At 42.1% G+C, this 14120-nt stretch overlaps 3 protein-coding genes across 3 annotated transcripts in view; all 3 read left to right on the forward strand.

The window, feature by feature from the left end:
• Positions 1 to 2866: 2866 nt before the first annotated feature.
• On the forward strand, positions 2867 to 3683 carry LOC311329907 (transcription factor HES-2-like; the record flags this gene model as incomplete). The annotated part of the gene is made up of 3 exons (XM_084461859.1): positions 2867 to 2956; positions 3070 to 3253; positions 3364 to 3683. The coding sequence occupies 3 exons, from the start codon at positions 2867 to 2869 to the stop codon at positions 3681 to 3683; spliced, it is 594 nt and encodes a 197-aa protein (XP_084317985.1).
• A 3476-nt stretch (positions 3684 to 7159) lies between these two features.
• On the forward strand, positions 7160 to 8094 carry LOC311329847 (transcription factor HES-2-like; the record flags this gene model as incomplete). Its single annotated transcript, XM_084461783.1, has 4 exons — positions 7160 to 7249; positions 7357 to 7452; positions 7576 to 7663; positions 7775 to 8094. 4 exons carry the CDS (start codon positions 7160 to 7162, stop codon positions 8092 to 8094), a joined length of 594 nt encoding a protein of 197 aa, XP_084317909.1.
• Positions 8095 to 9398: 1304 nt separating this feature from the next.
• Positions 9399 to 14120, forward strand: part of acot7 (acyl-CoA thioesterase 7) — a 53653-nt gene continuing 48931 nt past the window's right edge. Inside the window, exons 1-2 of the mRNA XM_084436302.1 lie at positions 9399 to 9563; positions 14098 to 14120. The exon at positions 14098 to 14120 is cut by the window's right edge and continues 95 nt beyond it. Of these exons, the coding sequence (XP_084292428.1) occupies positions 9514 to 9563; positions 14098 to 14120 (73 nt within the window). The 5' untranslated portion in view covers positions 9399 to 9513. The remainder of the gene's footprint in view (positions 9564 to 14097) is intronic.

Below are 14120 nucleotides of genomic sequence, written 5' to 3' on the forward strand. Positions count from 1 at the left end.
ATATTGATGGTTCTTTGTTTGCTTGTTTTGGACGCAATCAAACAAGATGGAGATGGTTACAGCGTGGATCTTAGCTTGGGAAGCCTCCCGAACAGACATTGGGCTATAGGGTTATTGTCACGAGGTAAGAGTCATTGCTGCTTATTGTTGTAGCCCACTCTTTGTCCCTGCCACTAGTTTTGCAGGCAACATGCGCATTCATCCACTGTCCATTTGCCCATTTGTATTAAGAATAAGAAATATGAATGAATTCAAAGAGTGCTCGTCAAAAATGTTAAGTAAAGGCATGACAAAACTCTGAAAATGCTACAGTAAGATATATCTTCCCTGCATGAGATGTTAACCAGACCACAGTTCGAAGCTCGAGGTTGGGCGTCACGCTTCGCTGCACCTGATATGACCCCATCTGTCTGGAGATGTTGGCTCGTGTCGGTCTCATGCCGTTTATAGAATAGAGTTATGGGGGATACATTGACCCTAAGACCCAAACTATCACCGTTAACAATGTAGTTATAGTAGGCACATGTAGGCATCATCTTATGAAATAGAAAGATTTAATTCACATAAGAGCAGCTGCTGTCATAGCCTATGTACCAAATAGTCATTGGTTACGCACGGTCAAAATATATACCTAGTTGATTTTGTATCTTTTTCAATAAAATAAAATAAAAACTCTTGGGAATCTTAAAGTCATCTTGCATTAACACAGTCCCTGGGTGTTACAAACAACACGACCAAGAATGCGTTCAGTCATCGATGCGCAACATGTCCCTGTCATGCAGAGGCTGACAACTAGACTTGAATCTTCACGTTTCTGTATTCCTCAACAAAGGCTCACTGTCACTTCAGCTTGCACAGATGGGACACCCACGCCAAAACTGGGACAAAGAAGGTCCCAACCGAACGGCCTGTAGGAGTTTAGTCTGATCTCGAAGAGCCCAGTTTCCAGACTGGACCTCGTGACAGTTAATTGGGGCCCCATGGGGCAACAGAGCGCGTGCAAAAACGAGTATCCATTTCGGGATAGTGCCCTGTTTGACAAAGGAACCAGCTACGGGCAATGGCAGCTTGTACCCGACCAACACGTCTCCAAAAGTCTAAAATAGCATTAACTTCAATTTAAAGTGCAAAGTATATATTATTCTGTCACCTTTATGTATAATCATGTACTGGACATTGCCCCATCAAAGCAATAGAGGTATAACATGTCCTCAATATGCTTGATTTAATGTGCGTAAATCTTATGGAGAGCCTGTTTTGCGTTGGATAAACGCAAAACATAAACGATCATGTAAACAAACAAAGGACACGTCCTCTCGTCTTCAGTTGGTTTGCATCAAGAAAGTAAATTTGCTTTGTAGGGGCTGTTACTAGCTGCGTCACAGCATCTCCATAAAACAGTCTAGAACAGAGGTATTGTTAGCTGTCCCAAAACCACAATCCCTTCCCCCACTGATTTTGCAGATGGAACAGCCTAACGACGCCAAAGCATCAGGCAAGCACATAAATGATGGAGCACAAATCAAATAACAAACATGCGTTGGTTGGCTGTGTGGTTATTTGGCGGGACATCGACCAAGTGCATTACGCGCAGAGCAGTGGTGGGAGACTTGGGGGCTGGGCGCGCCAGATGCCCATCTGTTACTCAGTTGTGGCGCGTGCCGAGCGCGAGTCGACAACAACTCGCAGAGCAGCGCACTGAGTGCCTGCAAGAATACAAAAATACGATATTTTCCAATACCTGTATGCATATTACATGACAGCAAATGCCGATAAAGTGCAAAATGGAAGGAATAGCAATAGCCTATACGATGGGGATAGACTTAACGTGTTTTTATTTCACAGCAGCTATTTGTTAGATGCATATCCTTGGACATTGTCTACAGCCATGCGTTCAGTAACAATATCTGTATACTTATAAAATCGTATTTAAGTTGTTTTACAAAGTGGACATGTTCTAAACGTTAAAGTGTTCATTCTCTCTCACGAGTCCTCTATGTCTAGAGAGTCTTCCACAGGTGAATGTCCTTGTTCAGACAGGCTCGTGCGTTGAAAACATGTTGATTAGGACTCAGAAGCAGATGCTTATGCATATATAGCGTGGCTTGGGTATCTGTTTATTAATTTCAGGAATAGATTTCTATACCTCAGAAAACCATGCAGCCCCCATATGCATGCATGTTTTGCAAGTCCTGGTTCTGGATCAGGATTTGGATGAACATCGAACTATCAAAGTTTATAATAATTGTCTATATAAAATGAAACTTTATAATAGTTTCATAATTATGAACAGTTTCAGAAACGTGTTGTTTAAAGGCCGTAAATCATGAGCACCTCTAGTCCAGGCAATGCACCATAAGATGTAAGATGTAATGAAAAGCTGTTTGTGAAGAATTTGAATTAAAGAAATGGAACTAAATATACTCTATTCGTGTAGGCTATATGTAAGACTATTGATATTGTAGGCCAATAGCAATGTCTTGGAACACGCACAGTTGGTGTAAACATTAACACTCAGTTATTGTGTTCCATATTCATGTGAAAGGTGCATGCGCCATTAATTTAAACTCTATACAACCTTGTATCAAAGCCACATAAAATTAAAAACTAGTGCGACAGGCCAGTGGGGTTCAAATCCCTAGGTACACTCCTCATACCAGATGGTCGAGTTTGGAAAGCCGGTTGGCGTTCCGAAATGCGTAACAACCCCCTCTCAAATGTGTGCACAATGGTTGGTAGTCCCTCCCCCCTGACGCTCTGGACCCACATAAATAGCGGAGTCCCCCTTCTTCGGGACACTTCAGCTTACAGCCTCGCAGAGAACAAATCTCCTCTGAACAAAAAAGTACACCACTTCGAAAACGACATGAGTCCTAACATGACCGCTGAGACAAACCAGCATTTCGCCCCGAGGTCCACTGTGGCCCAGAGGAAAGAAGCGAACGAACTGAGAAAGGTAAGAGAAACATGTCGAATGCCTTTTCACCAATAGTTGTTTCTTTGCTCTCATTGAACTTATCTGCGCTTTTGTAGTTTCTAATGAACGTTTTACCTTTCTTTCTTTCATAGAATCTCAAGCCTTTGCTGGAAAAGAAAAGGCGCGCACGCATCAACGACAGCCTTGGCCACTTAAAGACCCTCATCCTCCCTCTTGTCGGAAAGGACAACGCTCGATACTCGAAGCTTGAGAAGGCAGACATTCTCGAGATGACCGTACGATTCCTCACAGATCTTCCTTCAACACCAGTCAAAAGTGAGTATCATTTCTGAACCCTGATTAACCTCATAGTAACCTATTGTCTCCCATTTTGATTTCCATGATTGAATAGTCTATGTGAACTAAACGTGTCCGTTATTTCTTAGGTTCAACAGACAGTTACAAAGAAGGGTACAAAGCCTGCCTCCAGCGCGTCTCCGCTCTGCTCCCCAAAACGAACCTGGACAAAGACGCCTGCCAGCGGGTGAATGAGTTCATCCAGCAGTCCATGTCTACGTCCGTCACCCCAGCCTGTCAGAACTGTTGCGCCCAGAGCTCCAGAGCTTTCCCCCAGATTCAACAGAGACTCCTGAGCCTCAAAGCCAACCTTGGCTCCAGAGTCGAGACCCACAACAGCGGTCCTCCTCCCAACCGACCGCAGCCTGTGCCACAAGCTGTCAATGCTAACATGTGGAGACCCTGGTAGAATAGACACACAGCCTACTTGTAACCTATAACGTTGTTTGTACATTATCTTGATATTTATAAAGAAGCAAACGGATGTAACCTAATACCTAATGCTAAACCATATGGATTAACAGGGAGACATTTAGTTATGATATTGTGATTTCAGCATTTGGCAAACTATGTACCTATTCATGCCAGATGAGCACAGATCTTATAAGAAAACGTAATTTCTATGAACTTTTTTAAATGCAATCCTCTTTGGGGTTTCAAAGATATGGGTTGTAGACAACACATTTGTAAAACCCCAAGGGTTATATTGTTTGAGGTTTGCACTATTGACTTAAGTATTTTGGTCTGTGCAAAAGATAGTCTGTAAACACTGTGTGTTGTAGTTGGCATATAGGCCTATGTATCTTTTATTTAATGACGACAACAAAACAATGCAATGTGATTTTGATCAATTTGATCAATTATGGCTGAATAAAACCTCATTCACGTCTGATTTGGTGTCCAAATGTTCCTTTTTTTCTGAATGGCGCATTGGCGCGTATCTCTTGGGTACAGGCCTATAGCACATAGGCCTTGTTAACAGACCATTGTGGTAATAGTCTTCATCGCGCCATTTTCGTTTAAACAGTATAAAGATATTGCAAACATTACATTGGGTAGAGCTGTGTGGTGATGGTAGCTCCCAAAGATGCATCCCGAATCCGAGTCATAATTCACTCTGACCTAATGATGATGATTATTATAGTCATTATTTGCCCAGATAGAATCCCGTGAAACTGGTTCAGCAATGCACAAACAACCAATTGCTCAACAACTCTCTAATAGCGTCTCTTTCTTGGCTCTTGACGAAAACCTGCAATAACAACAAATATTTTGCTGACAGCCTTTCTAGAAACATTGGGTCAACGTCTGATATTACGTATTAACCTACTTACGACGCAATGGAAAGCACCAGGCCTATGTCAGGCTGAAATAGTCGTACCATTGCATAGAATAAAGCCCAATATCTAAAAGCTTTACAGCTCCTCTCTATGGTCAATCGTGGTGCTGAAAACCTGAACCTCCTCCCCCCCCTTTTCAAAAGCATAACTTTTAATTCCCACGTCTCCCAACATTCTTAGACAATGGTCCCCTGTCCACCCAGCATGCACAGATGGGACACCCAAGCCACATTTACGGTGGAGACAAAGGAGAAGTCTAACCGTAAATATCAGATAGACTAGTCCAGAATTCTCAGACCTGCATGTTAATTGAAGCGGACTGCGGGTCCGCAGGGGCGCGTGCAGCAAGTGTGCGTATCAATTTCACTGCTTCTTTGTTCCACTGCAGTCAGTTGCTTCGACAGCATTTAAGTCCCGAGGGAATTACATTGATTGTTATATTTGAAACAACTCTATGATTTATTTTTGTTGTACTTAAATTGTGAAGTATCCTAGTAAAGTTTTGGAATAGACACAGTTGTGTGTAGTATCTCACAAAGCATGTGACGAAAAAGCCTCCAACCTGACTGTTTAACCTCGTGTTGGAGAGAAATACTGACATGAAGAGGCTATTTTAAATAGCCTATCAATGAAAGCAGTGCGTTGTTTGTAATGTATAATGGTGCAAAGCATCAGTCTTAGCATCCGGAGAAGCCATCGCCAGCCTGAGCGTTATACCCCATCAGCATAATTGATAAACATGCACTGCATGATAGCTTGGACGCTACAAAGTATTTGAGAGTCAAGCCAAACCTGACCATTGCAATATGGAAAGACCATCGCTTTCCACATCCCCGTTCTCAATCAAGGACAGACTACAATAACCCTTTGGATGGCTGATGCATACAGATGGTCTACCCACGCCATGCTGTTTGGGAATCATGTGTCATAGACATACACTTAATGGAATAGAGACGAGAATAAGTTAGGAGGGGGGATTCATCCCACAGTAGGACCTGTGGAAGGGGAGGCACGGGAGGACGGGGTGGAGAGGGAAGGGAGGGGCTGATGTGGGGGTAGTGGGTTAGGGGTCGGTAACAGGGAGGAGCTGATGTGGGGGTAGTGGGTTAGGGGTGGAGAGGGAAGGGAGGGGCTGATGTGAGGGTAGTGGGTTAGGGGTCGGTAACAGGCGTCCATCTGGTCCCCGCGGCGCGTGCTTTACGCGTGGTTCCCATGACAGCTACCGAGCTTCCTAGGTCGTTAACTCTTTGTAATATTGATTGTTGACATGCTTGTAGAAACGCATAATATATTTGCACTCTACTGAACCAAATCTTCACCTCGAGTTGACAGTGAATACTACTCAATAATGTATGGTTATGCCTATGTACATGGAATAGGCCTACATACGTCACTTTTAAACTAGATAACGTGCGTCCAAATTCACATAAATGTAATAAATGCAAACATTTTGTGTACTTGTAATAAATGTTGGCCTACATTTTAATCCACACCCGAATGCTGTGCGTACTGATTTTGCAGACTAGAGGTTCCCGCGCTTTCTCCAGTGACCTCAGGTGCAGGTGACGATCCCCTCACCCAATGAGAAACAGCGTAGGACGTCACAAAAAAACTATTGTTGATCAGAAAGTAGAAGCAGATGTTATTTGAATGTAGCTTGGCTTGGGTATCTGTCTATGTAATTGGAATAATGTATACCCATGCCCCCTTCGGCATACTAGTAGCCCATTGCCCCTGGCCACACAACAACGCTAAACAGACTGCATATAGATAGTTTATGTAGGCTATTCAATATAATATATAATGCTAAAATAAATATCAACAAAATGTGATTAAAATAAACAAAATGTGATGCAAAATGTGCACGTTTCAGTTGGAGTTCCAATATGTATATAAACAAGAAATCCTAAAGTTGGGGTCAAAATATATAAACCGCATAATTTCTTATGAATCAAGGGAACCAATGAGATAATACAATACACTGGTAAATAATAATGTGGAGGTATAGCCTTGAAAAGAGCGAAATCCCCTCTCCAGCGAATATTTCTTAATGCGTAATTACGCATTGGTATCCAACTCAATTGCAGTAATATAACCTTGATATATGATAATATATCGCTTCTTATGTTATGCAATTGTGTAATGAAGTTTAATAGTTTATAGTAAAATGAAAAAAGAAGAAGAATATATGGGTTAATGGACACGATTTGCATTCAATAGCAAAATGTCCTGGTGTTGGGAACAAAGCATATTTTACGCAGACCGAATTTTGCAAATGCAACCATCAAAGCTCAGACACGCATCATAGTTGTTATGCTTGGATTAAAGAGGAGACAGATGGGTATCGTAGCAAATTCTACACTTTTGTGTTGTTGCAAACGCAAAGGTCCTCGCTCCAAAATATTCCACAGTAGCTTGGGGCGTGTCCGTAACGCACGAGAAGGACGCTAAAGACCCCTATATATACCGCTGCTCGCAGTCGTTAGAGGGACATCTTCTCCAGGATTCAACTGGAAAGTCGTCTGGCTTCACATACGAAACTACAATGACTCCAAATATAATCTCTGAACAGATCCAATCCGTTGCTCCAAGGCTAACTGTGGCCCGGAGAAAAGAGGCCGTGGAACTGAGAAAGGTAAGAGCAAAATACTGTCTAGGCAAACATCTATATTTCCTTTGAATTCTGATGTTTCTGTCATTTTCAATAAATGTATTCTAAATGGCTTTTATCACTCTTTTCAGACTATGAAACCTTTGATGGAAAAGAGAAGGCGCGCCCGTATCAACGACAGCCTCAACCATCTGAAAACTCTCATTCTCCCTCTAACTGGCAAAGATGTAAGTTCCAAATAATGGCCCATTGCTCTTTTTTAAGGACACATTTTGAAATATTATAGAAAACAAAGACATTATGTAGACCACGTCAGTTGTTTAACATTTCCTTGCTCCCTTTTTGTCCAGAAATCTCGGTACTCGAAGCTTGAGAAAGCTGATATCCTTGAGATGGCCGTGAGTTTCCTCAGCGATATGCCCGCTTCTCAGACCAAAAGTGAGTTCTTCCTCTACTCGGTTATCCACAATGCTATTTTTTTTGGGTGACTATTACTGAATTCAAAGAAATGAATGAAAAACTAATTGTATCGTTTACTCTCGACTCTAGGTTCAACAGGCAGTTACAAAGAAGGGTACAAAGCCTGCCTCCAGCGCGTCTCCGCTCTGCTCCCCAAAACGAACCTGGACAAAGACGCCTGCCAGCGGGTGAATGAGTTCATCCAGCAGTCCATGTCTACGTCCGTCACCCCAGCCTGTCAGAACTGTTGCGCCCAGAGCTCCAGAGCTTTCCCCCAGATTCAACAGAGACTCCTGAGCCTCAAAGCCAACCTTGGCTCCAGAGTCGAGACCCACAACAGCGGTCCTCCTCCCAACCGACCGCAGCCAGTGCCACAAGCTGTCAATGCTAACATGTGGAGACCCTGGTAGATTCAAGAGTCCTTAGCTTCTATTTGTCACCAAGTCAATGTGTATTGTTCATTATGTAGCCTACATTTTGGAAAACGTTCCTTGAACATATTCATCAGCACCTATATAGGGAGATGCATTGTAATTTTCTCTTGATGAACAACTAGGTTTCATCGTTCAATCATTATAGTTAAGTATTATATACTTAAGTTATTACGCGTTCGCCTTTTGTCCTTTGAGTTGACAAGTTTGATGACGTATTCAATCGAGATCTGCATGTATGTAATTTTGCTATATTTAGTCCTCATTGGGGGTTAAATGACGAAGGGCCACTGAAAAACGCCCCTGTAAGACCCAAAGGGTCATTATTTGTATATAATTTGCACTGGAGACTTCAGTATTCTGAGTCTGTGCAGATGAACGACATGTAAGCACGTTGTGTTATTATGCTACTTGCAAACATGAGTAGCCTATCTCTTTTTTCAGGGATGTTTTAAGTTATTTAATTGCTATTGTATTTTGTGAATATGGAATTGTAATAAAAACTAAGAGTCCTTAGTATATACCTTGTTGCTATTCTTTTCTGTTCTACTATAAACCTTGTATGATTTCGCTTCGTCGTCACATTTAAAGGGCGGAAATTCTGTCCATGTTATAAATCAGATTATCACGCACGTGCGTGATGGTTGTAAAACCGCTGCGGGCGACGTCACCATTTCCCCAGATTGCGTGGTCTCTGCTACCCCCTCGCGGCAGTGGCTGCCAATCTGTTTCATTGATAAAACGGATCATGTGTGACGCACGTAGATACGTAACAAGTTTCCCCCTGAATTCTTCTTCAATGAGTTAACTGCACTGTATGGATACGTGCAGTATATTTCAAATGCATGAACTTAGAGTGACTGTTGTAACTAACTCCTTAAATTAACACCGTTCCAACTAAAGTGAAGTTTATTCATTATTATTAATGATTATTACATTGGAGTAATACATATGTGATTAATGTAATACAATGTAAAAATATACTACATATTAAATACAGAATTCATTTACAAACGCGGAAATCAATTGTATTTAAATCAACCGAGTTTTAGCCGCATATAAATAATTAATAGCCTTATCGCTTTCTGTGACATATGCTTTCTTGCGTCACCGAAGTCGGTGCTTTAGAAGCATTTTCCTCAATCGATAGGCTACTACATCTACAGACTGATATAGGCTACTACATCTACAGACTGATATAGGCTACTACATCTACAGACTGATCTAGGCTACTACATCTACAGACTGATCTAGGCTACTACATCTCCAAACTGATATAGGCCACACTAGCAAGCTCGCTTTGTCTGTAACAGGCTACCAGAGCCCAGTACTGCCATCTATTATCCCCTCGGCTGCATAACGAGGAGTCAGAGCCAAGACGAGCCTCACAAAGACATAATGTCGGCAACACAATCGCAACCTCCATCGTCCTCCATTCAGATATGCAGGTAAGATACCGTTACATTGATTCGCTGTTTTAGAAGTATAGTCTATTCCCGTTTCTATGACTCAAGCAAATGAGCAGATTTATCCTACTGAGAGAAGCTCAACTACCGGCTTGTGTGCGCAGTTCATTGCTTCCGGATAATCCTGCTTGAACTCTCTCCATGCTATGGTTGGGTTATATAACATGCGAACAGGACACCCCTTTATGATCATATGATCCATTCTCCTTAGAATAAGATATATAATCCTACATACGTCGTACGTGATGACCTCAACAAGATGCTTTCTCAGGGACCGGTTGAAGATGCCGAAAACAAGGGCATTGTGAGGTCGTTCTTAGCATTTACAATACAGAGTTTCCCCTATATTTTAGCTTCAACAATTAAAATAAGTAGCTAATTCGTGCTTCGAACGGGCTTGATTAACATTAAGTAGGCTAACGTTACACACAGGCACACAAAATATGCATAGCCCTGCATTCTCATTGAAAATAGCCTATAAAAGCAATTAGCACAGATGGAAACCATTCTGAATGACAACAGAACACAGGCAATCGAAAGCTTGCCTGTGTTATTAATGTTATTTGTTATCAATTGTCCTGAAATAGTACTGAAATGCCTTTTAATTAGGTTTCGAAATGCCTTCCCCGAGACAATGTAGGCTAGCAACAACTTCCTCTGTACTGCACTCTAGGGCCCCCTAAAGGTAGAAACAAGCACTGCATCACACCAAAGTAGACTACACTGCATACAGTAATGTCCCAACAAGGTGGAAAAGGGTCATTCACTTCACCAAGAGAATATATAGAATATTGTCAATATAAAACACCAAAAACGATGTGAAATCAAATGTCCTTTATTCTCAAATACAGATAAAATAGTGTGCATTTGGGGAAAACAGTGCTATGAGCAGAGAGGGCCTATCTCTGTGAATGCCCTACAGATGTGTTACAACCTGAATGTGTGCCTGTATGTGTGTCTGTGTGTCTCTGTGAGTGTGTGCCTGAATGCCTGTGTTTCTCGGATTCCTCTCTCACTATGTAATGAGAGTGAGGACAGATTGTGATATTTACTATGCTGAATCTCCAGCCACAACAATCAGCCATAGGCTGCCTGCCTTCCTCGCCTGAAGATCACACCTACAGTATGTCTCAACCTAAAAGGAGACACTTTTATGGAACTTGTAAGATTTTTTTAGAGTTTAGATTTCAAGAACATGCTGAGTGGTCGGTCAAGCTGGTTTCAAACAAAGACAATACGTTTATTCTATGTTACGATTTGCAAGTCAGACTCAATGCACAGGAAGTGAATCCGAGCAAGAGTGGGTGACTGGGGAACGAAAGCGATAGTTTATAATGTGAAAAAGGAAGTGACACAGTTTCAGGATGAAGAGGACAGGGAAGTGATGTCACACAGGAACAATTTGTAGTTTTAACAGACTGATTCTAGAGGAACGAACTACAAATTTAGAACAACAGTCAAGTACGAAAACAAAACACATTGGTGAGACTTGAATTTCATTCACAAGGCCCTGGGCTACAAGTGTTGCATTCCTAGGGTCAAGCCACTCCTGAACCAGAGACAACGTCAGAAGTGTCTTACCTGGGCTAAGGAGAAAAAGAAGTCCAAAGTCCACTTTTCAGATGAAAGTAAATATTACAGCCCCAACCAATTATTGAGTGCATCAATGAACATACTTTTCAGACGGTCAACATTTCTGTATGATAAATCCTTTTTTTGATTGGTGTTATGTAATATTCTAATATTTTGAGAAACATGATTTTTGATTTTCATGAGCTCTAAGATGTAATCATCAAGATTAAAACAAAAAAGGCTTGAAATATTTCCCTTTGTGTAATGAATCTAGAATATATGAAAGTTTCACTTTTTGAATTAAATCACGGAAAATAATGAACTTTTCCATGATATTTTAATTTTCTGAGATGCACCTGTATGCGCAATATAAAAGCCTGCCAGCCAACTAGTGCAGTTCTCATGGAAACCACATTGAAAGGACAGCTCTCATTGGTCAAGGGCCCTTGGGGCGGTACATTAGTGGAGGTGTCAGGAGCTTGTTTAACCAGTCATCACGACAGGTGGAATCATGTGATGTCACAGTGTGATGTCACTGGGAGGTGTAGTGTGAGGAGGCGAGTCATGAACTAGGGATATAGGCTAGGAGAGCAGCGTCTCTTCAATTTGGATCAGTTGCCAAAAGAGGATGCAGAGACTCAGCAGAGAGGAAATGGGTTCAGAGCACCAACTCAGCAGGTAAAGTACACACACACACACACACCACACACACACACACACACACACACACACACACACACACACACACACTACGCTAAACTATTAATGTAGATGGTGCTCTTTCTCTCTCTGTAAAAAACCTAATACACACACACACAGTGCTACTCAGACATAATCACATATTGTATACTGTTAGTTTTACTGTCAGTTGTATTGCTGATGTTTATCTATTATATGGGAAGAGTTAGAAATCTTGTATTTTTTTTCCAATCAGTCATTTACAGTAGAACATGTTTTTTGTGGCATTGCTTCTCCTAAACCACAAAGCATTTACGCCAAGGTTGTCTGGAACTTCATGTAAATCCTAGTCTGGCCAGCCAACACCCTGATTACTAACCAGATTGAAATGCTGTTCCTCTTCCGATTATGTGTCAGGTACAGTTTATGGTACAGTAATCCATAATGCTCAGTCAGTGTTACTGATGTGATGATAATTTAGCCAGGCATCATGTCACAAGCCCAGTTAAGCAGAATGTGAGTGATGGGGGATGGTGTTTCCAGTCGGAGGATGAGGAATGTTGTGTAGTTGGTCCAGATCAGCTGGATCGGATGAGATCCCTCAACCTAGTCTCTCTCTATCAGAAGTTGACGTCTTGTCAGGACTCAGAGAAAAGACGTCAAGGTCCTCGCTGGAGAGGATTTTAGAGACGTGCTGTGATCGTCAATTGTGATAATGTGATAATTTTATTTACTTATTACTATTTGTTTAATTGCTATTACTATTCATTTATAATATTTTGCTCTTGCTTATTGCCGCGTTAATCAATTATTTAATAAATGAAAGTTTACTTTTAAAGTTAAAGTTCTTTGTCGCTTTACTCTCCCCAGAGTAGAATCCGTTCTCTTGTATTTGTAAAAAGTTAGTTTTATGCAGCTAAGGATCTGACAGGTTACCCTAAACTCTAAAAATAACATTTACCTGTGATGAAAGTATACTTCTCGCTAAATGATAATCTGGCAACTGGGGGGGGGGGGGTGGTCGGAGGTAGTTAGTAGACCAGACGAATCTACTCGACTCCAGCCTAAATGTATTGATCAGAGCCCCAGTGGTGGTGCAGTTCTGTGGGCTGAAGGAGAGGTGGGGCCGGGCCCCCCGTCAGGGGCTCCAGGAGACCGTGTGTGGCCCCCAGACTCCCTGTCAGGTGCTCCAGGAGACCGTGTGTGCCCAGGCCCCCCACCAGGGGCCCCAGGAAGCAGTGTGTGCGTAGCGCTGACAGCGGATCCCCGGTCTGGGAACTGATGACTTATTCAAACAGAGCAGCCCATTAGTCCTCTGGTGTATGTGATGCAGATGGGCTTCCAGGGGGAGCACACTTGAGAATGAGGAAGAGAAACGTGTCTCCTGCTGTCGTAGCTCTGATGATAAATCAGACCGAACCGCTGTGAATCACAACATGAGTCAGGGGACGGAAAACTCCGGAACATCTGGCTATAAACAGGATGTTCAGGATGTCTGTGACGATTAATTAGCTGGAAAGGGCTTTCTAGTGTAACTACTGAGGAATATACAGCAGCCTATATATTTTCTCTCTCCCTCTCCCTCTCCCTCTCTCCCTCTCCCTCTCTCTCTCTCTCTGTCTCTCTCTCTCTCTTTCTCTCTCTCTCTCTCTCTCTCACTCTGACCGTCTCTCTCTCTCTCGCTCCCTCTCTCTCTTTCTCTCTCTCTCTCTCTCTCTCTCTCACTCCCTCTCTCTCTCTCTTTCTCTCTCTCTCTCTCTCTCTTCTCTTTCTCTCTCTCTCTCTCTCTCTCTCTCTCTCTCTCTCTCTCTCTATCTCTCTCTCTCTCTCTCTCTCTCTATGTGTGTGTGTGTGTGTGTCAGAGTGTGTGTATCTGTGGTTTGTGTTACCACCCTGAACATCTACGTATCTTATGCTAAAGGACAGTCATCAAAAATAACCCAACATTAATAATAATAATAATACATCATATTTATTAAGCACATTTCTCGAACCCAAAGCGCTGTACAAAAAAAGAAAAAAAAAGAAAGATCATAAAATATCTTTACAAAACGGTAAAAAGGTTAGCCAGTGTTAAAGACATACTGTTGGAGCCGCACTGAACACGGATGCTAACACCGTAGCTCCTCTGTGCTGGGATCATGTCCAGTGAGTGTTTGTCTCTTGCCAATGATAACTGCTAATGCTAACGGCTAACTGCTAATGCTAATGCTATCTGCTAATTCTAACTGCTAATGCTAATGCTAACTGTGTGTCTTTGCCGTAGGATGATGCGCACAGATGATGCTA

This window comes from Borostomias antarcticus, assembly GCF_949987555.1.
Source record: "Borostomias antarcticus genome assembly, chromosome: 3".
NCBI classification, from domain to species: domain Eukaryota; kingdom Metazoa; phylum Chordata; class Actinopteri; order Stomiiformes; family Stomiidae; genus Borostomias; species Borostomias antarcticus.